This window comes from Mirounga leonina, unplaced genomic scaffold, assembly GCF_011800145.1.
Source record: "Mirounga leonina isolate KUSES-001 unplaced genomic scaffold, KU_Mleo_1.0 Mir_115, whole genome shotgun sequence".
Classification (NCBI taxonomy): Eukaryota; Metazoa; Chordata; class Mammalia; order Carnivora; family Phocidae; genus Mirounga; species Mirounga leonina.
Genome location: NW_023270268.1, coordinates 6,872,513 through 6,897,395, shown reverse-complemented (window position 1 = coordinate 6,897,395; position 24,883 = coordinate 6,872,513). Strand labels below are relative to the sequence as shown.

The following is a 24,883-nucleotide window of genomic DNA, read 5'->3' as shown; positions in this document are numbered from 1 at the left end:
CTCTTGTAACAACTCCATAGGCAAGACACATGCCCATGAGACGTCACTGGACTCAGGGAAGCCCTGAGTATGACTTCCCCTCAGGTATATACGGTTTTCCCACTCCAGATGCAGTGCCTTAATTAAAGGCCATTTTTACATAAGCAATGCTGTGTACCAATACTGTGACATTCCAAAGGAAACAGAGCTAGAAATTCAACTGAAGTTCAAATTCTCATGCAGAATAGGAAAAGGTTTTGTTAACCTTTTACCCACATAATTTCAACTGCAGTAATTAAAAGACTAGAGGGGCACCTGGGTGGCTCATTTGGTTAAGTGTCTGCCTTTGGCTCAGGTCGTGGTCCCAGGGTCCTAGGATTGAGCCCTGCGTCAGGCTCCCTGCTCGGCAGGGAGCCTGCTTCTCCCTCTCCCTCTGCCCCTCCCCCTGCTTGTGCTCTCTCTCTCTCAAGTAAATTGGTAAAATCTTTAAAAAAAAAAACAAAAACTAGAAGCAACTGCTCTAAGACATATAAAAGACATAAAACAAGTAAATTATGGTTCATTAGCCAGAGAGAATATTATGCAGTCATTAAAAATAATGTATATGCTCATTTTTAAGAATATAAATACTCATGTTGTACTGTAGTGTTGTTTTTTTTTTTAAGTGGGCCACAAAATTATATATACAGTGTGCTGGGTAATGAACCAAAACCAAAAACCAATAAGGGACAAAGGTTTTTAAAAAGATTTTATTTTTGAATAATCTCTACACCCAACGTGGGACTCAAACTCAGAACTCCGAGATCAAGAGTCCCATGCTCCGCCAACTGAGCCAGCCAGGCACCCCTCACAACCCCACATTCTTAACCTTCCTTCCCCCTCCTTTAAAAAAAAAAAAAAAAAAAAAAGCTGTTTTCACTTGTGACTCTATAAGCCTTGCCTGAGAAATGTGGGCACTTCAGGTTAGCACATGGTGTCCTATAGACAAGGGACCCAGATTTCCTTGCGACTCACAAACGCCACTACTAGCTCATTCTAATCCCACTCTTTCATTTGGCTTAATTAGCTCCAAACTTTAGTAACTGATTTTGCACCCAGGGCCCACTCTTGGCGCATCTGGGGCCACTCGGTGAAGGTGACAGAGAACAGAGAACTCACGGGGAGCTTGGATCTCGTCTGTCAGGAGGAAACTGCAATATTCAGCTGAGCCGAGAGAAAACACTGGTACAGTTTGGAGTTTCTACTTGAGCACAACCACTGCTGTCCGTGCCATAGACAGAACACAGAGGATGCTCCCCTGCTCCCAAGTTTACAAACCAGTCCTCCAGTAGGTCATTACACCAACAGTCATAGACTGCTGCTGCTTGCAACCTCGTGTTACGAGGGATTCTGAGGTTGCACTTGGGTTGACGGGTACAGAGTTCCAGGAGCCCTTAGTGACTTTGGTCATGGGAGAGCCAGGGAAGGTGGGGACACACACAGAGTGTTTGCTGCCTATAAGGAGACAGGTGCAGCGGCCCTAAAGCTTTTCCCAGCTACCTTCTCCCTCGTGGGCCTCCTTCTAGAGGACAAAGGAGCTAGAACCTACCCTAGCCTTTCTTACAACCAAGGGTGACCATATGACCAAGTGGCCGTCTGGTGGGGGAGTTGAGAGAGATAGACCAGGATTCTGTCCCTGATGAGCAAGAAGTGCATGAAGAGGGGCTGCCCAACGCCACGCTCTCACTCCTGCCTATGGATACAGTGGTGGGGGAGCGGGATGTTGGGAGAAGCGGAAGACATCCTGTGATCATCGAGAGCACATCTAAAGCGCTGCCAACCAACACCATAGCCATAAGTCATATAAGCCTGGGAGTACTTGAACTGGGACTAGTGCTACAAGTCTAAAATACACCTCGGATTTCAAAAGCTTCATACAAAAAAGAGGAATGTAAAATAGCACATTGGCAATTTTTCTTACTGATTACCTGTTGAAATGGCAATATTTCAGACATACTGGATTAGATAAAAAATATCTTTAGTCATTTATTTATTTTTATTTATTTTTTTAATGAGACTACTAGAAAATTGGAAATGACATAGGTGGTTCTCATGGTGCCATTGTCCGTTGCTGATCTGTAGAATTGCAGAGACTATGATCCAGAGCCCTGACATTGTGGAACCACGGAACCAGCCCCACAACTACCTTCAGACTTCTTGTTACATAATAAAGCCATTCTAATTAGGGAGTCTTTCCAAACTTCACAATGAGTGGGTTAAAAGTAGGCAGGACCAGATGTTGTCCCACTTCACAGATGCAGAAACAGGCTCGGAGATGAGAAATGCGGTTCAAGGTCACATGAAGGTCATATGCTGAAGGAAAGGCTGGATAAGAATGAAAAGCCAAAGGCCCTTTCTATCAGTTTAGGGTCTTTCTACTGCATTGAGATGGCTCTTAAAGGTAAGGACACACGACATAAGGACAAAGTAATAAAAGCTTGGGCACACCTATGCGTGTGGGTTACGTAGTCACCTGGAAACTGGGAGCTTCTGCTCCCAGATATGTTGGGAGACAATTCTCCATGGTGTTTCTACGTGACTGGTGACAGCTTTTGTTGCAGACTATCTTTTCAATGTTTATACAGCAAGTAGCATTGGAAGACAGAGATAGAGTCGTCCTCTGGGGCAGAGGGAAAATTTATCTGCTGATCAGGCTAGTACAGATAATGTCTCCCTCGAGGGCAAAGGTTGGGAAGATCTGCTTGCAGCTCCTTTATAAGTTGGGAGTTTCCTAAGCTTGGGGTCACTCAGTTTTGATGCAGACATAGCGTGTGCACAGTATCCTCCTGGGCCCACTCCACATCGTCCAATGGCACTTCAGGGCCAAGGAAATCTGGTGCAAGCATGAAGTTCACACTGACTGCTACATCAGTAATAATGCCCTCTGTCTGCGCAGCCCTGCTGCTGGGCTGCAAGAACCTTCTGGGAACAGGAACAGAGGTACGGTGGATGCTGTGGCATACCACCCAGACTGCCCTTCAAGAATGAAGACCTTATTCTCCCAGCCCTCAGCTGACGGCCCCCTTTGGGGATGGCTTTGACTAGAGAGTGCTGCCTTACCCCATCCTGGGGTGGCCTGCATACACAGACTGGCTGACATAAGGTATAACGGCCCGGCCCCCTCACCCCAGCTAGGTTAAAGTCCAAAGAGTCAGCCCAGCTTCATAACTTCCTCTAGGACTGGCTGAGGGCTCCAGGGAGATTGCCCTGTGGCTCACCTCCTCCCTCTGCCCCATCCTGCCTCCTCGTTTCCCCCTCCACAGATATAGATCCCATGAGCACCCCCAATAAATGTCCCTATACCCTAATCGGCATCTCAGGGTCTGCTTTCCAGAGAACTCAAGCTGTAACAAGTGGGGTCTGCCTTCCCAGGGATTTCCTGGCCTGGGGAACCGCACACCTGTCCCTTGGATCCAGACTTCAGATCTGAGGGCTAGAAACGCAGCACTTCTTACGCTTAAGTGACAGAGTCTTTCTGTGGCTTCTGTAACCCGTGAAATGTCAGGGCCCGTCCTGAGGCATATGCAACACTGAAGATACACCCAGCAATCGATCTGACCCCTGGGGCTATAAAATCAGCAGTATCTATAAATCTCAGTTGACAACCTGGCTCCCTTTTGCTCTGTTTCCCTGACAATTAAAAACCAAAAAGGAGGATTTCCCCATTAGCTGAACACATCAACTTTAAGTGACAGAGCAAAACTTACCTTTTGGAAAAAAAGAACCTACAGTTGACCTTGAACATCATGGGTTTGAACTGTGCAGGTCCAAGTACAGGTGGATTTTTTTTGATAGAGTAGACGGTAAATGCATTTTGCTTATCATTTTCTTTTCTCTAGTTTATTTCATTTTAATAATACAGTATATAACACATACAATATATAAAATATGTAGTAATTGACTATTTATGTTATCAGTAAGGCTTCTGGTCAACAGTGGGCTATAAGTAGTTTTGGGGGGAGTCAAAAGTTATATGTACATTTTCGTGTCTGCAAGGGGATTGGCACCCGTCACCCATGTTGTTCAAGAGTTAACTGTGGTTGGTTTTCACAATGCAAAGGCTATGACCAAATTCTGATGGTCTCTCACCTGAGCAGCTCCTGGGGTTGGGGTAGCAGCTAATCTGGGATTTGGGGCTAACTTCACAACCTCTGAAAAGGACACGTCTGTTCCAGCTGCAAGGCCCAGAAGGGAAAGCTCATTTCACATCAGTGCATGTTGCAAATGAAGACATTAACTGAAAATAGCATCTTATCTCTGGGGTGATAAAATATTCTAAAACAGGATTATGGTGATGGTTGCACAACTCAGTAAATTTACTAAAAAATCACTGAATTGTACACTTAAAATTGGGTGACTTTTATGCCATATAAATTGTGCCTCAGTAAAACTGTTCGAGAAAAAGAGAGAGACAGAAGAGAGAAATTTGATGTGCAGACCTCTCCCCAGCAGGGCCTAGTTTGTCTTGCTCAGCGGGACAGCACCTGTCACAGCGGGGTGGCGGGCCCCTGGCATCTGACAGGAGGACTTACCTGCCTCTCCTCCCTCACCTGGCCCCACTCCCCAGGGCTCAGTGCACCGAAGCCACTCCAGGCTTCTTAGGATTCCTTCTACCTCAGAGCCTTTTCACTGTGTCCAGTGTCCCGGTCTCCTCTCTTCACGGACCTACACTCTTCTCAGACCAGCTGCCGCTCACAATGTCCCTTGTTCCGAGGCTCCCTAACCATCCACCCCCAAGTACCATCTGCTGTCCTCAGAAACTTCATACAATTTCTGGCCCCAGATTTAAGGTCCCTCCCTTGCTGAGCCCCCAGAGCTCTGTGAAGCCAGGGACTGGGTCTCCAGAAGAGCCCTGGGGCCTCGCACACCGCCTGCATACCCGAGGCCCTCAGTAAATACTCCCCAAGCAAATGAGCATGGGACTGGAGAGGAAGGGAGGCTGCTGTCGGGCAGGGGCGGGGGGGTGGGCAGGAAAAGTGAGGAATTTCTAGGCGGGTTAAGGAGTACTATCAGATAGGCAGGGAAACACAGGACCACTGCGAGTGAAGCAGGGCCCGGGCAAGACACGAGGTTTCCAAGCAGATGTTGGGATATCTCGGCTCAGAGCTGCATGGGAACGGGGTGGGGGGTGGGAGGGGCCAGCAGAGAGACCAATCAAAAGACACTGGTCCCTTGGCCACTCATTCAGAGACCGCCTATGTGTGAGGTTCAGCCTGGATGCAGCTGGGGAGAACAGATGTGAAGTGGCTGAGACACCTCAGGGTGGGGACCGGTGTGCTCGGACTTAGCTTGGGCTTCGGTTTTGGAGGGCACAGTGGGCAGTACCCCAGATAACCTCTGGCAACGCAACAGGCACAGAAAAGGAAAAATAAAAAAGAAACGCAGTGCCACATAGCAGCGGAGTCCCGGAAGGGCAGTGCCTTTCCCGCTTTAGCAGAAGGAGGAGTGGGAAGTGGGCTCTGGGCTTCTCATGGGCAACACTAAGGGCCAGAAGATTATGGAACAGTATTTTCAAGGTGCTGAGGGAAAGTATTCTGAAGTTAGAGTCCTTTGCCCAAACACGGTAACATTCCTTTTTTTCTTTTTAAGATTATTTATTTAGGAGCGCCTGGGTGGCTCAGTCGGTTAAGTGGCTGCCTTCGGCTCAGGTCATGATCCCAGGGTCCTGGGATCGAGTCCCACATCGGGCTCCTTCCTCAGCGGGGAGCCTGCTTCTCCCTCTCCCTCTGCCTGCCAACTCCACCTGCTTGTGCTCCCTCTCTCTATCTCTGTCAAATAAATAAAATCTTTAAAAAAAAAAAAAGATTATTTATTTATTTGAGAGAGAGGGAGAGCACAAGTGGGGGGAGGAGCAGAGGGAGAGGATGAAGCAGACTACCCACTAAGCAGGGAGCCCGACATGGGGCTCGATCCCAGGATGCGGGGCTCGATCCCAGCCAAAGTCAGATGCTTAACCGACTGAGCCACCCAGGCACCCCACAAGGTAGCATTCTTTTGGAGGGTGAAACAAAGCCCATGCTGGACATGTAAGGCCTCCAAAATTATCACCTACTGAATTCCCTCTTAAACTTACCTAGGTTGTAGAGTCCAACAAAACTATCATGGAAAAGAAAAAGGAGAAAGAAACTGCAGGGAATTAGGAAGAGAGAGAGGAATTCATAGGGAAGTGCAAATAAAAACCAATATGATGTAAGTTTAATTAAAAACACAACCTGGAAATAAATTACCCAGTGATCTTGACACAGGAGGTGGCATGAGGTGGGGTGAGGAAGACAGGGTAGACAGGGAGGGGAGTAAAAGAGTGAGAGGTTAATTATTAAGAGAAGGATCTGGTCCCTGATTAATTCTGTGTTGATAGAAACATGTAAGTTTAAATAGGTGTGTTAAAAAGTGAAGAGTAAATGCATGAAGAGAACTGCCAGAAAGAAGAGAGCCCTTGAGGTAAATGGGCAGCTGGAGGAGCAGTCTGAGCAGGCAGGGGACAGGGCAAATTGACTAAATGGGCCCCTTGTGGGCATGGGCAGCTCCCAGGAGAACCTGCCTAGATGGGGGAGGTCCAAGTTTCAGTGAGGCTGCCATCAGAGCGATGGGCCCCCATGGAGCTGTCCAGGGTACTGGACTGTTTGGCTCTGAAGCCTTCAGCTTTGTTTCCACTTCCTGCATTTGCTGAAAAGATGGCCCTGGACTTCATCCACCTCTCCTGCCCACCAGCTGTCCAGACCCACACCCATGTGCCCTCAAGCATGTCCTGCGTTCTTTCCCAATGTCCCTGTGCTGAGCCTGACCATGACCAAGTCTCATTCAGTTAGGAACCTACTTTTCTTTCCCCACTTTAAGTACAGAATAAAAGAACAGAAGGTTTGGGTTGGTTCTTGCCTGCTGGGAGGAGAAAAATGAAACTAAAGCCCAAGACTCCAATGTCCCTAAAGACTGGGAACATTCCAATCTCCCCTTTCTATCCTCCTCAGCCCCGCCAGTGCCCCAACTCTTCCAGAAGCCTCTGTTCCCCATCCCTCGACCTACCGTGGAAAGCTCGGTATGCAGAGCCCACACAGGCCGAGTTGGCAGTGTCTGTGACATACACTGGGGCACCAAACACATCTGCAAGCACCTGGAAAGGAGGAAGGTTCATACTGTAGTAAGCCATTCCTTGGGGGGAACACGGACATTTGGCACACATGCTCTACGCTCTCTTTCCTCATGTGTCTTCTGATGCCTTCCATTCCACCTCTCCTGCCTTAAAGGAAGTATACTCAGCCATGCCACCCTGATAATAATAGTCAGGATGACCTGGGGGCAGTCTCTAGTGGAGGGCCACAGCTCTCCAGGTTGTCCCTGCACTATTTAACCATTTTATCAAAGACAAGGAGGAAGATTTAGGAAGTATACTTAGCAAATAGTTAAGGTGGAGATGGCTGGAGGTAGAGACTAATGTCAACAAGCTCAAACAAACCCAAACTAAGAGGGCATGTCTAATAGGACTAAGGATAAATTTTTCCATTTAGCTCCCCAAAATAAATTGCATAATTTTAAAATGGAGGACCTCTATTCAGTGGAGCTCACATGGAAAAGATTTGGGAGTCTTTGTTGACCGGAAATTAGAGTGGATGCCACTGATGCCCCATCTGGATTCCATTACTGGACTGTTGTGCATCTCTCCCCCAGATGCTATGAGTATCGGCTGCTAATGGCTTACAGCTGCCCCTCCTCAAAGGAACTGCTCTTGGCTGAACAGAGGATGCCTCTCATAGGAGGTTATTCTCACCTCTCTCCAGGTTAGCCACTTGGCCCCCTTACCCAAGGTGGAACCAAGTCTGTGGTACAGTTCACTTTTCAGATCTTCCCTATGGGATGGAACCGAAGCTGAAATCACATTCTTGCTTATCATTTTCCTCAGCGCTACCTGCCCCCCTCACTCTCTTCTGGGAGCACCTTCTCAACAATCCACTTATAGAAGAATTCCCATCTCAGGCTCTTCTTTTAGAGAATCTTACCTAAGACAGGTATATTATAAGTCAATAGTTGATACAGCCTCAGGCTACATCCAAAAATGCTCAGTGTCCCAGTAAGACCCTGACAGCCCCATGATGTGACAGCTTGACTGTCAGACATCTGCAGGAGTGGGAACAGAGGCAGTCCTTAATGGACAGTGTCTGGCTCTTAGAAGTAACAGACATGGAAGAGGCCCTACTGCTTGGCCTATCACCAACACATACCTGTAAGATTTCTCTGTTGCGAGATGCCCCTCCAGTGGCCAAAATCTTTGTCTTGGGCACTGCAAGGAAGAAGAAAACACTGATGGCTGTACCAGTCTCCCCAAGACAAAAAAGACTTTTCTAGAGTTCTTCAGCCACAAAAGGCTTGTACTGGACCAATGCCTCTTGCTCATCACACAGGACTCAAGGAGAGCTCCAGAGCTGGCGCTGTCCATGCAGGCTTGTCACAAGTAATTTGTTTGCGAGGCTGCTGCCCTCTTACTGTCTTCATTTTTTTAAATCATTAAAAAAAAAAGAATCTGTCAACAAACCAGGAACAAAAGGGAACTTACTTAAATTAATAAAGGCCATCTATCCAAAATTTATAACAAACGTCATTCTTTTTTTTTTAAGATTTTATTTTATTTATTTGACAGGGAGGAAGACAGTGAGAGAGGGAATACAAGCAGGGGGAGTGGGAGAGGGAGAAGTGGGCTTCCCGCCGAGCAGGGAGCCTGATGCGGGGCTCGATCCCAGGACCCTGGGATCATGACCTGAGCCTAAGGCAGACGCTTAACGACTGAGCCACCCAGGTGCCCCTAACAAATGTCATTCTTAATAGAAACATTTAGAAGTATTTTCTTTAAGACTGGTGTGTCTCCCAGACCTCAAAAAAATGGCCTCCAAATGATCCTTGCCTCCAGATATGTTTACGTTCATGTTGTTCCCTCTCACAGTCAATAGGGCTGACTCCTGTGACCAGTGGGATATTGTGTAAATGGTGGAGTGTGAGTTCCAAGAGTAGGTCATAAAGGACATTGAGGCTTCTATCCTGTTCTGTTGCAGATCACTCTCTTGGTTCCCTCACTTTGGGGACTCCTACCAACAGCTGTGTGAGCTGGCCACCTGGGAAGCAGATCCTACAGCCCGAGGCAAGCCTTCAGATGACTGCAGCCCCAGATGACATATTGACTTCAACCTTAGAAGAGACCTCAGCCAGTACGACTGAGTTATGCTAATCCCAAATTCTTGACACACAGAAACCATGTAAGATAATAAATGTTCATTGTTGTTTTAAGCTGCTAAGTCTTGAAGTAATTTGTTACACAGCAATAGATCGTTAATAGTAAGAACAAAACAAAGACTCATACTATCCAATACACTGTCACATAGTACTAGTTTTACTAGCCATGCCTATAAGGCAAGAAAAATAAATAAATATATAAGGATTGAAAGAAAATAAATAAAACTACCATTATTTACAGACAATAAACTATCTACTTAGAAAAATTAAAAATAGGCAAACTAAAGTTTAATAAGGTTGCCAGATATAAAAAAGTCAACTTACAATAATCAATGGCATTTCTAGCAATAACCAATTACCAAATGTGATAGAAAATAAATTACCATTCACAATGGTAACCAGAAATATAATGTAGCTAGGAAATACCTTAGCAAAGAATTCAGAAGCCTCTATGAGGAAAAAGAAAATGGAAACTGTTATTAAAGTACAAAAAGGAATATCTAAGTAAATTAAAAGATATTCCACAGTCTTGGCTGGATTTGAACTAACATTATAAAAGTGTCAATTTGGGCGCCTGGGTGGCTCAGTTGGTTAAGCGACTGCCTTCGGCTCAGGTCATGATCCTGGAGTCCTGGGATCGAGTCCCACATCAGGCTTCCTGCTCAACAGGGAGTCTGCTTCTCCCTCTGACCCTCCCCCCTCTCATGAGCTCTCTCTCTCTCAAATAAATAAAATCTTTAACAAAAAATAAAAAATAAAAATAAATAAAAAAATAAAAGTGTCAATTTTTTCAAACTAATTTATAAATTCAATACAACCTAAATAAAAATTCCAACTGGATTTTTTTTTAAAGGAACTGAATCAAGTTAGTATAAAATATTTATGGAAAAATAAAGATCCATAAATGGCTAAGACAACACTGAAAAAAGAAAAGTGAGGGGATGAATTGCTGTATTAGACATTAAGACGTGTTTTGGGCCGAACTGTGTGTGTCCCTTCAAAATTTATATGTTGAAGTTCTAACTCTTAGTACCTTAGAATGTGACTGTATTTGGAGATAGACAGATACACGTTTAAAAAGGTAGTTAACTGGGGTGCCTGCATCGCTCAGTCGTTAAGCGTCTGCCTTCAGCTCAGGTCATGATCCCAGAGTGCTGGGATCGAGCCCCACATCGGGCTCCCTGCTCCACGGGAAGCCTGCTTCTCCCTCTCCCACTCCCCCTGCTTGTGTTCCCTCTCTCGCTGTGTCTCTCTCTGTCAAATAAATAAATAAAATATTTAAAAAAAGGTAGTTAACTGAAATGAGGCCATTAGGGTGCCTCTAATCCAATATGGCTGCTGTCCTTATAAGAACAGTGTATTAGGCCACACAGAGGGAAAACCATGTGAAGACACAGTCAAGGAGAGAGACCTCGGGAAAAAACAACCATGCTGACACCTTGATCTCAGACTTTCAGCCTCCAGAATTGTGAGAAAATTAATACCTGTTGTTTGATCCATCCAGTCTGTGGTACTTTGTTATGTGACCTGGCCAACTAATACATACTACAAAGCCATAATAATAGTTTGTCCCAAAAACAGACCAATAAACCAATGGAGTGGAAAAGGGGATGGGGAGAGAGACCCACATATATATAAAAACTTGATAAATGATAAAGAAGGCACTACAAGTAATGGAGGAAAAGAGAACTGGGTCACCATGTGGAAAAAAAGTTAAACCGGATCCCGATTTACACCATTCACAAAAGTGAACTCCAGAAGGATCAGAGTCCTAAATGTGGAAGTTACATGAACAGTACAAAATGTACAAAAAAAAAAAATTTCTGTGGCACCGAAAGAGGGGAAAACCTTTTCAACAATATCTCAAGAGCATAAAATTTAAAATGAAATATTGGCAGGTTTAATGAAATCAAAACTCTGTTCAGTTGCCAACACTATAAATAAGGTTAATAGACAAATGACAGAAGATGCTTGCGACACAGAAAGCTGACAAGGATCTAGTAATATTTGAAGTATCTGATAAACTCCTGCAAACTGTTAAGAAAAAGATGGGAAATCCAATACAGGGGAAATGGTAAAAGATAAAAACCGCCAATTCACGGGGGAAAAAAACCAAAGTTACAAAGAGCTGTTCAAAGTCATTATTAATGAAAAAAATGCAAATAAAAGTAACACTGCGATACTAGTTTACATCCATCCCTCAGATTAGCAAAGGAGTCAAAGGTGCTTAATGCTAAATGTTGGTGGGGATACGGGAACACTCATGCACTGACAGTAGACCGATGATTTCAAAAATGCAAGACTCTGAGCCTGTCTGTCTCTACCCACTTCCACTGAGCAGCAGCGGCATCTGACCTCAAGCTAAAGAACGGCCCTCCAGCCAAAGTGAGCAGCTAACCTGGGGAGGGTGCCTGGGGGGCCTGAGGGGAATCAGAACTTGCAGTACCACTGAGCTGCCTGGGCAGACGTGGAAAGGGACAGACATGCACCCATCATAGAAATAAGCTGCATTCATCTTCCAACCAGAATAAAAACCTGCTGATTTTGGCATGTGGAGAGCCTTCGTAGGGAGGACTCCAACTTTAACGCTTGTACAGTGCTCACAAGTTTCAACTTAAATCTGCCTGTTGTCACCCCATCTACTTCCCCAGCCTGGAAAGGGCAGGTGGGGTGGGGCAGGCGGGGCGGGGGTAGGGGGTACTGGGAGGAGGGACCTTGCTTGCTGTCTCCACTGAGAACCAGTTACTCATTCAGTACTACGAACCCGCAGCCAAGACAGTTGAGAAAACTCAATGGTGTGAAAGAGAAAGATCAATGTGAACAGACTACCTCAGAAGGAAAAGAACCCAGGCAACAAAAGGGCAAATTTGAAAAAATTCCAATATTTTATCCTCTGGTGTATTTGAATGGGTATAAATCCATAAAAAAGAATAAACCATTACGAAGAAGAACTGGGAAACAAGAAAGAGTTCTAAAAATTAAAAAAATGATATATGAGGGGCGCCTGGATGGCTCAGTCGGTTAAGCGTCTGACTTCAGCTCAGGTCATGATCTCAGCGTCCTGGGATAGAGCCCCACATTGGACTCTCTGCTCAGCAGGGAGTCTGCTTCTCCCTCTTCCTCTGCCCTCCCCCGCTTGTGTTCACTCTCTCTCTCTCAAATAAATAAAATCTAAAAAAAAAAAAAGATATATGATTACAAACAAATTTAGGTGCAAAAACTAAAGAGTAGAATAAACATGGCCATATCTAATATAATAACCTGAAAGATACAATCCAGGAAATTCCCTATGATTTAAAGTGACAAGGAAAGAGAAAGAATAAAGTTAGAAGACACAGAATTCATTTATCCTTTTAGAGTTATTCAGTCTACAAATATTTAGGGAGAGCCCAGTTGCCACCTGGTAGTGGTTTAAGAAGTGGGAATAGATAGTTTAACAAGACAGATGAGATTCTTCCTCTCAGAGAGCTCATATTCTAGTTGAGGGAGGACAGACCATAAAAAGATAAATTTAAAAATAGAGCATGATAGTGACAAGTTCATTTTTCAAAAATTTTATTTACTTATTTATGTCATCTCTACACTCAACGTGGGGCTCGAACTCACGACCTCAAGATGAAGAGTCGCATGCTCTTCCGACTGAGCCAGGCAGGGGCCCCTGAGAGTGACAAGTTCTATGACGAAATAAAGCAAAGTGCAATTAGGGCCAGAGAGCCAACATCTGGTCTGCATAGGACAGGGTTTCTCAAGCTTGGCACAGCTGACATTTGGGCTGGATCATCATTGGCTGTGGGGGCTTGTTGCACACACTGCAGAATGTGCAGCAGCATCTCTGCCTCTGCCAGTGAGATGCCAGGAGCACTCCCTGTTGGTGGCACCAAAAATGTCTCCAGATATCATCAAAAATTCCTCTGGGGGGCAAAATCACCTCTGTCGGAAACCACCGGCCTCATATGAATTCTAGTAAAAAGAACAGAGAAAATGAAGGGAAATAAATCATCGGAGAAATGATGTAATAAATTTTCCCAAGGTAGAAAAAGTCAGATATATTCAGGCAAAAGGGGCCAGCGGGTGCTCGGCACAATGAAGGCGTAAGGCCTATACCCAGACTTTAGTTGAGAAATTTCCAAAATCCTAAGAAGATTCTAGAAGATTCTGTAGAGGAAAAAAATACCATACAGATGGGCTTCTCACTGGCAACCCTAAAAGTCAGAAGACAAAAGAACATTATTTTCGAAGTTCTAAAATAATATGATCTTTGAATTCAGAATTCCACATATTATAAAAGTAGCATTTAAGTGTGAAGGCAAAATTAAACTATTTTCATACAGTCAGAGACCATTCCCCTTACCCCCACCTCTACATGAAAGAACTAGTCAAGGATGTCCTGAAGCAAAGATGAAAGCCAAATACAAAACCACTTAGATGTGTGATATAATAAATAGTGGTAATCAAGGAAAGCCACCAAGTGTATAATTTACATAATTATTGATGCATAATGCACACTGAACAGTAACATCCTGGAAATGGAAAATGGGAGGTAAAGAAGAGAGAAGAGGGGGCGCCTGGGTGGCTCAGTCGTTAAGCATCTGCCTTCGGCTCAGGTCATGATCCCGGGGTCCTGGGATCGAGCCCTGCGTCGGGCTCCCTGCTCGGTAGGGAGTCTGCTTCTCCCTCTGCCTGCCGCTCCCCCTGCTTGTGCTCTCTCTCTCTTTCTCAAATAAATAAATAAATAAATGTGGACTGGGCTAGTGCATGGCAGCCCCTGTGCTGACGTGGCGCCTGAGTGAGCAGGCCCACCCTAAACGTATTTGATTAACAAAGTAAGCATTATGCTAGCCAAACATGACAAGTTCCAGAAACAAAATCCATCCACTCAGGTTGTCAGTTTACTACCAATACCTGTTACACAGAAGAGATGAAGTAAGGAAAAATCAGCCAAGGGCCTGCACAAGACTGTTCTAGCAGCGCGGTTGGTAACACGTGCAAACGTACATCACAGAGCAACGGTAAACGGATCATGGTACAATCACGATGGAACCCCACAGCACTGTGAGAGCTGACAACTGGTAGCTATGCTAATTCACACGGGCGAATTCATGAACATAACGTCGAGTTATAGAAGCAAGTCACCTAAGAACACGGGTCAGTCGGGAGAATGATGCCTCACGTTTGTGCAGCCCTTCTTGGTTCCAAGCATGTTCATTTATGTAATCTTATTTGAGAGGAGGCCAGCACAGCTAGCAAGACAGGTTTGATATTGCCTTTAAGTCTCCTAAGAGGATAAGTAATTTTATGCGGGTTTGCACAAAACTGCTTTAAAGGCTGGGAATGATGGCATGATTCCATCACCCCTCCAGTGCCCAGGAGGACCTCTCTGTTCTCACTGCCTCTTCCTGCACACTGTTGGGGCCAGCCCCCAACAAAGTGCCGCCTTCTGCTGGCCAGAGGACCCTTCATGCAGGGCACTGGGTGAAGACATCAGCACCATCCCAGCCCTGCTCACCTATCTCACTTTTCAGGGGATTCTGAAATCTTTGGAGACCTCTGGGGGAATATCTTTCTTTTTTTTCTTTTTAAGATTTTATTTATTTATATGAGAGAGAGTGGGAGAGAGAGCACGTGCAGGGGGAGGGGGAGAGGGAAAGGGAGAAGCAGACTCCCCACTGAGCAGAGAGCCCGACACAGGACTCGATCCCAGGACCCTGGGATCATAACCTGAGCCAAAGGCAGACGCTTAACTGACTGAGTCACCCAGGCGCCCCTGGGGAATTTCTTTTTACACTTTGAGTGATGGAATGGAGAGAAATGGAAATGTTTATCATGATCATTTTATTTGTTTTAAAATTTGCAGTGAACAGACGTACACCCTGAAAAACGTAGGTAACGCCTCATAAGTTGACAGCTTGACAAATTTTCACAAACTCAAGACACCCATGTAACTCAGGAAAGAGACCACCACCAGCATCCCAGAGGCCCTCTTCCTCTGAAAGGTTCGCTGCCCTGGCTTCCAGTGACAGTCTGGTTTTAAACTTGATGTACACAGAATCTTGCCACACACACTTTTGTGTCTGGCTTCTCTTGCTCTGAGTGACATCTGTGCGATTCATCCATTTTGTTGCCCGTGGTGGAGGCTGGCTTATTTTCATTTCGGTGTAGCATCACATTGCACGAATACCCCAGAATGCATGTCTCCTGTCTACTACCCATGGGCGCTGGGTTCCAGCGCGGGGCCAGTAAGCACCGTGCCATGATGAATGCTCTCCTGTACGTCTTTAGAGACCATGTGTACACATTTCCATTATGCATGCACAGAGAGGCGGGACTGCTGGGGAGGTGTGTGTGTGCAACTTCTCAGAAGGCTTACCTAATGCTGATTTCTAGAGTATGCTTGCACTTGGTTGGTTCAAAGACAGAAAACATACTACACAGAGCTCAGATTGTCCATAAAAGTGTCATGAGGAGGCGCTCAAGCAAAGAGGCTTCAGGGGTTTTCTACCCTCTCTAGTGACAACAGCTGCTGCCCAGGGGGACAAATACAGCTTAGAGACCCGGACTCCAGCCTCCTGGCAGAAGCCCTCGCCCCAGACCATTCCAGGGCCAGCAGTAAGGGGAACTCACCGCCCTCCTAAAGCTGCCCATTCCATAGCTCAAGTTCTTAGAAATCCCTTTCTCCCCACAGAGCCCCCCCCGCCAACCTGCCCTGCTCTGCCTTTCCATTCCAGACCTCTCAGATTGGACAGTGGTTCTGCATCCCCACTCTTCCCCATCCAAGCTGAAGTGCTCAGACTGTGCCCCACAGGCAGATGGCCCCAGCCTAGACCTTTCCCACCTGCACTGCCCATGTCCTCAGGGTCTGGAGCTTGGGACACTGCATCTGCACGTTGGAGGTCTGGGTTACAGAAAGGTCTCTAAGTGCTACAGCTACGCGCCAGAAGGTCAGGCTACTGGGGACAGAGCAGAGAAGCAGCAACAAGCTACCTTCTCGTCCCTGCCTGCCCACACGGGCCTGCTGACTCACCTTCTCCCCAGCCACCCACGGCCGGGCTCCATCTCCCTCCTGCCCCGGGAAAGGAGCTTCAACAGACAGCGCCGTGCAAGGCCTGGCCTGAAGGCCGGGAAGCATCTCAAGCACCTCAGGGTGTGAGGGTCCCCACCCCAGAACACAGCCCACCAGCAGCTCACTTACTGACTCGGTAGCCCAAGCCCTCGGCATGGATCCTCTTGGCCATGAACTGCCCTTCAATCAGTGCCCGGATCTCCACAGCCCTAGGGAATGCTGAGACCTGTCCCCAGGAGAAAGCAGGCACAGTGAAAACTCCTTGGTGTCCCTTCATTGTATGTGTGCGTGCATGTGTGTGAGTGCATGCATGTGTGTACGTGAGCATGTGTGTGTGCATGCGTATGCACGAGCATGTGTGCACGTGTGCATGCATGCATGCATTGCATGAGCATGCGTGTGCATGTGCATGCATGCATGTGCGCGAGCATGTGTGTGCGTGTGCATGCGTGTGTGCATGCATGCGTGAGTGTGCGTGTGTGTGCACATGCATGCGTGTGAGTGTGCATGCGTGTGCATGCATGCATGCATGTGTTGTCTTTTTAAACAGCCCAGATTCAGAACTCATGACTCAGGCCTCCAGGGCAGCTCATACACAGCTGGGGCTCTTGACCCACTAAGCACCTGCTGCACATGCTCACACGAACACATCGCTCACACATACATGCCCCCAGCCTCAGGCGTGCTCACTTTGGGGACACAGAGCATCAGAGAACTCAGTTTCAGGCCACCAAGGGTTCAGCTCTGTGACCTCGAGTTAAGTTAGGTAAATCTTGCTGGGATTTTCATTTTCTTTCTTAACAAAACCGAGCTCATAGTGGTACCTGTTTCAGGGTGGGTATAATGATCAAATGAGACAACAGAGCCTGGTCTAGGTGTGTGATACTAAGTGAGAACCCACAGCTGAGGAGTGTCCGTCAGGCTAATGCTGATAGGCGTCAACCCCAGCTTCGCCCATGCCTTAGCCCCTGAGACCAGCGACAGACCCTACCTTCTCCCTGACAGACCCCGACGGGTTTATGCAAAGGGGAACAGTCATACCTTCTCTGTATGAACAACAGAAACCAAACAGACCCTTCATCAGAAGACTGAGGTGAGCCCCTCCCCCTAGAGTTTATATAAAGCTTTCCACTTACAACCCAATGTGTCATGACTTCATCAGCCACAAATCTGATGCCAACTCTAACTGTAACAGTTACTAGACAGAGGGACTTACTCAATCCCACATGCACGGTGGAGGGGAAAGGAAACAGTGCTTCAGGACCAGGGAGGACTGGGTCTGGAGGGCCCCCTGCACCACCCAGGCCCTGGTGACTTGGGCACATGATTTAGCATCTCTGGACCTCAGGATGCTCTGAGCAGTCAATGAGGGACACAGGGAACCACCAGCACAGTGCTTGGAGCCAAACAGCACGCAATAAATGTTAGTGCTTCCAGTCCCAGAGGCTTTTGATCAGGAAGAAATACCCGATCTGGGGACAATGTGAGTCCTTGGGGGTGCAGGATTAAGCTTGCCAAGGGAACAGGTTCTATGGCTTTCAGTGGCAGTCAGTGTGGACACGGGTCAGCCAGGGGAAAGCCCCGAGGTATTCTACACTCCTCTTTGTGAGAATCGCGTCTGTCCTAGATTCTGCGGATTCCCCAGCACTAAAACGCACGCCAGCACATCAAGACGTTTGCGTTAGCAAGAGCGGAGTAAATGAATGAAGTCCCTCAAGTAGCAGAACTTGGGAGGCAGTTGTTCAATTCAATACTCGAAACTGGAGGCAATTTCTCTCCAATACGAATACCACACGTACCTGTCGGTTTTCTGCACTAAACCGATGGCGCCCAATAATTTCAGGGGTGATCTCCATTACGTCAAAATAAAAACCTGAAACCAGACCAGGAAGAGAGTCACTGTCGGTAATCAAAAACAAAAGATAAGCCTCTCAAAGACTTAGGACAGAATAAGGTGAAATGACCTCTTATCTCTGTCCCCCAGAAGAGTCGGGAAAGACAGGAACTGGAAGGGCCTGGGCTAGATCCTCCTAAAGACAGTTCTGCCTACTCTTACCCGACAGCCCAGACCAGAGGCAGCTGCCCCACCAGCCCTGAAATACCAGTGCAGGTTTGACTGAGGGCCGCACGTCCCCTCCCTGCTCAGAAGGCCTGGCCCAATGCTGGGCCCTCTTCCGAAGAGAACCCTGCATCTGGGGCAGAAAGCTACATATGGGCGCACACCAGGGTAGAGCAGGAGCTGTGGCTGTCCTCCCTGAGGCTGTCACCAGGGGCTCTGAGGGGGACAGAGCCCTCCACTCAAAGCATGGAGAACGGCCCTACCTTGCTCAGATCGTTGGGCCTCACAGTAGTTTGGAAGACCCACGGAGCAGAAGGACACACAGCTAGGGCTCCCCCTGGCTTGCTCCGTGGCCCTCCTTTCCCCCTTCCCCTGGGGCCCTCCTGTCAGCAGCTACTGCCCTTCACAGGCCTGGGCACCACCAAACAGCCTACCCAGATTCCCGCCGTTGCCCATCTCCGTGGACCGCAGTGCCTCGGAGAAATCACTCCAGGAACAGGAAGCGGACTCATCACGGATCTTCTCTCTCATGAGGGAGCCATTTTTAAAGCTGCAGAAGTGCACACAACCCTGAGGGGGGACCCACTGCTTGCTGACTGGACCCATGTGTTTTGGTGAAGAGTCCCAGGTCGAAGGGCTGCAGGTCAAGCTGGACCACAACCCCCAGGCAGTGGCTGGCAGAGATCTGAGGTTCTCCCTCAGGTTATCAGGCCCAGCGAAGGTCCCTGGGAATCACTGGGGAAGGCTTGTCTCGGACTCTGTTTACAGAGGTTGCCGCAAAGGCACCCCAGGAAGAGACGGGGAGCTGTGGCTTCTACGCGTTGTACCACCTGGACGATGGAACAGAGCTGGCTAAATTTACTAGACCTACATATCCTCCAATGGTTCCTGGGGCCTAGAGGCTCAGAAACTTCCCTGAGTAGCCTCTGGTGGGTTTCCAAAGGCCTGTCATCAGGGTGCAGAGCACACCTCCTCCATGACAACCGTCAGGGGGCAGGATGTCCTTCCTACTATTGTTGAAGGTCTAGCACATGCTAGGCATGTCCTAATAACACCATGAAGTAAACCTTTCATTCTTCGCATTCGATGAGCAAAGTGTGGCTCACGTGAGCCATGGGGTCTGCCCCGGGCCACACAGGATATGGGTGTTGAGGATGGGACTGGAATCTGGGTTTGGCGAGGACTCCAGGTCCGGGCTTCCTCCCCACCTAGCTCTGCTGTCAGAAAAAAACCAGAGTCCCAGGGTCTCAGAGGCCACAAGAGCTCGCTGAGCAGGAAAGCCTGCGGGCTCCACACGGTGTCACACCTGCCCACTGCCCACCAAGCCTACCACAGGAGTGCCATGTAGTGCTGGACATCAACTGGGTTGCAGAAGACGTGCCCTTCCAGGGTGGGCACGGGCTCCTGGAGCCAGAGAAATAGGGTGTCGCTGGTGCCCAGGCTGACCTGGGAAGAAATGGGCAGAGATGAGGCGCCTCTCTGTCCAGCTCCGCCAGCCCTGACCCCCTTTGTTTCACTCCTCATGCTGCAGATTAAATGCCACTTCCTCAGAGAAACCTCTTCTTCTAACCCTCCCACACTAGATGAGTCCAAAGTTAGCAACCAGATTTAGGCTCTTATGGAAACTGTGGGCCGATTTTCTAGAATTTACCACAATTGCATCTAACTAATGGTTTGGGTGACAACTGGTTCCCAAATGACCTTCCCAGTAGACCCAGAAGGGCACAGGTTATGTTTTCTTTATTCATCCGGGGAGCTCACAGTCCTCTGGCCCAATGTCTCACCCTTCCACCACTGTACCCACCAAGACTGGCCATTGTCAAGGGGACCTGCCTACCCGGCAAAGGCCATAACCTTCTAAGCGCAGGTCCTGGGGCCTGGGTCTTCCTATCCCCTCCCTCAGCTGCCTTTTGGGACTGGCAGACCCTCTAAGAGGCAGCAAAGGTGCTGCTGGGGCCCTCGTCCCCCAGGGCACAAAGAGCTGGCTTTGCCTGTGGGCATGAGAAGTCACCTTACCGCAATGTCACCCTCCTCCAGCCTCATGCCTGCCAGCGACGCTGAGAAGAGAGGAGGGGAGCCTCTGATTAGCTGGAGGTCACACAGAGCCAAAAAGCAAACCACAGTCACCCCCAGATGGGAGCCAGCCCTGAACCTCCCGCCCCAAGCCACATGCTAGGGTAGAGGCAGGAGCAGGGTGAGTTGAGGGCTCAGGATGGCCCAAGGGGAGGTCCCAGGGGTCAAAGGGTAGAGTCCCTGAGGTCAGAGCCTCCGATCTGAGCTGGGAAGCCTCTTCCAAAAGGGTCCAAACGCCCCACCATCAGGTGCTCCCCAGAGTGCAGAGAAACAAGGGGGCCAAGTCAAGACACCAGAATACACATGGCAGAGAAAGAGAGGGTGAGGCAGGAGTGTAAAGGGGGCAGAAAGTAAAGGGCAGTGTCTGTCCCCCTGAGACATGAGGCCCAGAACAGCAATCCGCATCGGCCTGTCTCACTGATGCACTCTGGAACTGAAAGAAGGTCTGGCATTGACTGGGGGCTCACTAAATGTCGAATGACTAACTGGTTGAGTGAAAGGAGAAACGTGGAAGGGACAGGTGGTCCTCCACCATCACTGCTGTGTGTGTCAGGCCTTGGATCCAGGAACCCCACCTCGGAGAACTTAGCCTGTAGGGATGAGGGACAGGACAGGGTGTGCGCGTCAACACCGTTTGCATTGCCCGAGCACTGGAAGCCCCACTGAGCTCCACCACAAGGGACTGGAGAAAGAAATGTGGAGCAACTGGCCCTAGGCAACCGTTAACATGATGCTGCACAAAAATATTGCCTGGGTTAGTTAAAACAAAATATGTTTACTTATGAGCACAGAAAGAAAGGTGGAAGGATAGCCATCAAAATTTTAACTGTGGTTATCTCTGGGTTAAGAGATTATGGATGATTTTTACATCCTTCCTTTGGTTTGTCAGTATTTAACAATTTTTTTTTCTGCAGTGAAGAGGTATCCCTTGTGAGTAAGAAAAAGAGCATGAGCCTTGGTTAGTCTGCTTGCTTGTTGTTGTTTTAATGAAGGAACAATTAATGCATGACTTAACTCAAGGTCAGACTTAGGGAGAGACCGACTGAGGGCTACCTGCCTGGTATCACCAACATTCAGCTGGAAACGAGGTCCAAGAGGAAGGATTGGAAAGCTGCTTCTTTGTTATTCTTGCTCAAACATGCCCAGAAGCTCACTTTAGTGGTTAAAAAGGCCCATTCTTCCCCCTGACATTCTTCTAGTTGATAGAGGAGGTACAAGATACTTTGCCTAATGAGACTCAGTGAAGTTATTTTCATTCTGAAAGTGTAGAACTTTCCTAAGTTGGTGCTCCTACACCAACCGTTCTTCTTTGAGGGAGGCTGGACCTCCCAGCTTTTTGGGCAGGTGGGAACTGGGGCTGGGTGTCCCCTGGGAGCCTCGGGCACCAGAACCCACACACTGCAGGCTGGAGCCGCCTCTCAATCCAGGGGACAGATCTTGGGGCTTCATGCCTTGCCACTGTGGAAATCTGGCCACTGTCCACCAGCCCCTGCCTCCCCTCCACTTTTGGACCAGGAACACTGGGATCCCTTCTCCAAAACCCGCTTTGATTGGTTCTGTGCTTTGCCAACAGGGTTCCACGCGCCCGTCTCCAGAAATTGCTCAGGGATAGGAAAGGCCCTTGTCTGGCTCCTGGGGTTCCCTCCAGATGCCAGAGCCAAGGCTGTCCCAGTAGGGAGGGGTCACAGCCAGGACACTGATGCGGCCACAGGTGTGGTGGGGACGTGCTCACTGTGCCCTCAGCTCCAGAGCAGACAGGCCAGAAGCAGACCGAGGAACACCACGAGCGTTAGCGTTATTCTCAGTGATAGCTGTAATAATAGTAGCGACTTCAGTGTTTTTCCTGACCACAAAAATACAGAGACACTGCAGAAAATATAGAATCTAATAATAACACTGATAATGTACCTATTGCCATTAAGGATGAATTTTAACAAGGACCACCCACGCTATTTCGAGGCATACAACTCTACTCCTAGACATATGCGTCTCTGTTTATTTATTTTGGATGCCCCTGTCCTGCTCGTCTACATAGCCAACAGGAGGAAAGTACAGAGAGGCTGGTGGGTGTTGAAATCAGGAGCGCTGAAGGCAGAAAACAACTGAAAAGAAATGTGTCTCAAAGGAGAGCAAAATAGAAGAAATAGAGAGCCACGCTCCCTGACCATAGAGAGAAGCAGGAGAGGCTCTAAGAAGGAAGTCAGCCTCCCTAGGACAGCAGACCCTGGCCCCACCCGGGCAGCAGCCCAGGTCCTCTGCCACGTACTTGACACTTCCTCAGAGCAGGAGCTGAGGATGCTGATTTGGAGTAGAGTTGCCAGAAAAAATGGCGGACGCTCAGTTAAATTTGAATTTCAGAGAGATATACTTTGGGCCATACTTACACTAAAAAATCATTTGTTGGGCGCCTGGGTGGCTCAGTTGGTTGAGCGACTGCCTTCGGCTCAGGTCATGATCCTGGAGTCCCGGGATCGAGTCCCGCATTGGGCTCCCGGAGTCTGCTTCTCCCTCTGACCCTCCCCCCTCTCATGTGCTTGCTCTCTCTCATTCTCTCTCTCTCAAATAAATAATAATAAAAAAATAAAATCTTTAAAAAATAAAAAATCATTTGTTATGTGAAATTCAAATACTGCACGGGATGCACTTATCATACTAATTATTCATCATTCCTCTGAAATTCAAGGCACACTGGGTGTCCTGTATCTATCTGTATTTGCATTTGCCTGGCAACCCTAATTTGGTGGCTCTTCAGGAAAAGGGCCGCAGGGGTGGGGCTGAGGGGCCGCAGTCTGATGGCACAGTGTGGCCACCTGGCCTTTCTCCAGAGACCTGATGACACTTCCCGGAGTGGCTGGGGGAGGGACAAGGTATTCGGATGAGGAATAATTCATACCCATAGATCAAATGCCAGGAAGGAGACCCAAAACCATGTCCTAGAGGAAAGGCTGGAGGAACCGGGATGTTTAGCTTGGAACAGAAAACGCAGTTAGGGAGGGGTGGGCATGACCGCCTGCCTTAACCGCTGATCATTCTCACCTGGGGGCGGGGGGACGGCAGCAGCCCTTAGTGGCTCCAGAGGGCAGAGTAAGAGCCAAGATAGGGCAGGTACAAGGAGTCAGATTTCAGGCCAGCAGTGTGGCAGGCGGCCAGGGAGGAAGGGCCTGCCACAGAAGGGTTTCCAGAGGCTGGACTGGCATTCTCAAATGTCCAGCACGGACCAAGTCAGGCTACTTGGAGAGTGAAATCCTCCAAGGTACTCACCAGGGTTGTCCCCAGTGAAGGCCACCACTTTGCATCCTGGAGGAAATCCATAGCACTGGATGTAGTAGGAAGAAATGGCTCCCTGAGGAGGAAAAGCAAGCATGCCCTACTGAGGCAAATCTGACCTACTGTGCACAGCCCTCCAAGCCTCAGGTCACAAGAGGGCTTCAAGCTCCAGGTCACTGGGCCTGCACTCACATCAGTCCCTGTCCTAAACCAGGGATGTCCCTCCCGTTCACAAAAAGCCAGAGGAGCCCAGCACAGGCTTGGAACCACAAATATTAGGTCATCCCACTGCCTTGACCACCACTGGATTTTGAGAGGCAGCTAGAACAAACCAATCCCCAACTTGTACTTGTTTTGCAAGCTCCAAATTCTGAGACAGCATTAGTGGGAAATAAATAACAAGGAGAGGGCGCCTGGGTGGCTCAGTCGGTTAAGCATCTGCCTCCGGCTCAGGTCATGATCCCAGGGTCCTGGGATTGAGCCCCGCATCGGGCTCCCTGCTCAGCAGGAGGGGTCTGCTTCTCCCTCTATCCCTCCCCCCTGCTCATGATCTCTCTCTCTCATGCTCTCTCAAATAAATAAAAAAAAATTAATAAAAAAATTTTTAAAAATAGGTAAAAGAAGACACACAGGAAGCAAATTCATGGAAGAAGATCATGCCCCACACCCTTGCTCTATCAGCCCAGCAATCTGATTAACCAAACATGTAAATGCACAGGTCAACATTCTAAAGAAAATAAACCAAAAATGGCAGTATGGGGGAGGGAACACCCCTGGGGAAGCATGACCCCCAAGGCTCCTCCCAGGGCAGCTGTGGGACCAGACAGCAGGGACCCCTCTGAACAGACCCATAGTCTTTAGAGAGCAAAGCCATAAAAGAAAAACACTGTTTTTCCTCTTTCCCTGACTTTATCTCAGTTCCAAAAGTTTAAAACAAATGACGGGCCGTCCTGGTGTGTGGAAAGAAAATTTTGCTCCTTCCAGGAAAATTTCGGATTTACATCAGAATAAGCCATCTCCTGGGAGAGAAATGTCTTGGCCCGGGTTGCCTCAAGAAACAGAGGCTGAGTCAGGGTTTGTGTGCAGGTGGCTTATTTGGGGGAAGTGATCCCAGGAAACAAGAGGGGAACTGGGGAGGAAGGAGAGCCCACCCAAAGGTTAAACTGTCAAGCTGGTCCTCGCTGTGG

General features: G+C 48.2%; 1 protein-coding gene across 1 annotated transcript in view; it reads right to left on the bottom strand.

The window, feature by feature from the left end:
* Window positions 1–24,883, bottom strand: part of XYLB (xylulokinase) — a 52,389-nt gene that overhangs the window by 2,926 nt on the left and 24,580 nt on the right. The window contains exons 10-18 of the mRNA XM_034992202.1: window positions 23,691–23,772; window positions 20,373–20,413; window positions 19,687–19,802; window positions 18,791–18,906; window positions 18,097–18,170; window positions 16,427–16,523; window positions 8,235–8,293; window positions 7,042–7,129; window positions 4,108–4,193 (exon numbers count right to left, since the gene is read on the bottom strand). Coding sequence (XP_034848093.1) covers window positions 4,108–4,193; window positions 7,042–7,129; window positions 8,235–8,293; window positions 16,427–16,523; window positions 18,097–18,170; window positions 18,791–18,906; window positions 19,687–19,802; window positions 20,373–20,413; window positions 23,691–23,772 — 759 coding nt within the window. The remainder of the gene's footprint in view (window positions 1–4,107; window positions 4,194–7,041; window positions 7,130–8,234; window positions 8,294–16,426; window positions 16,524–18,096; window positions 18,171–18,790; window positions 18,907–19,686; window positions 19,803–20,372; window positions 20,414–23,690; window positions 23,773–24,883) is intronic.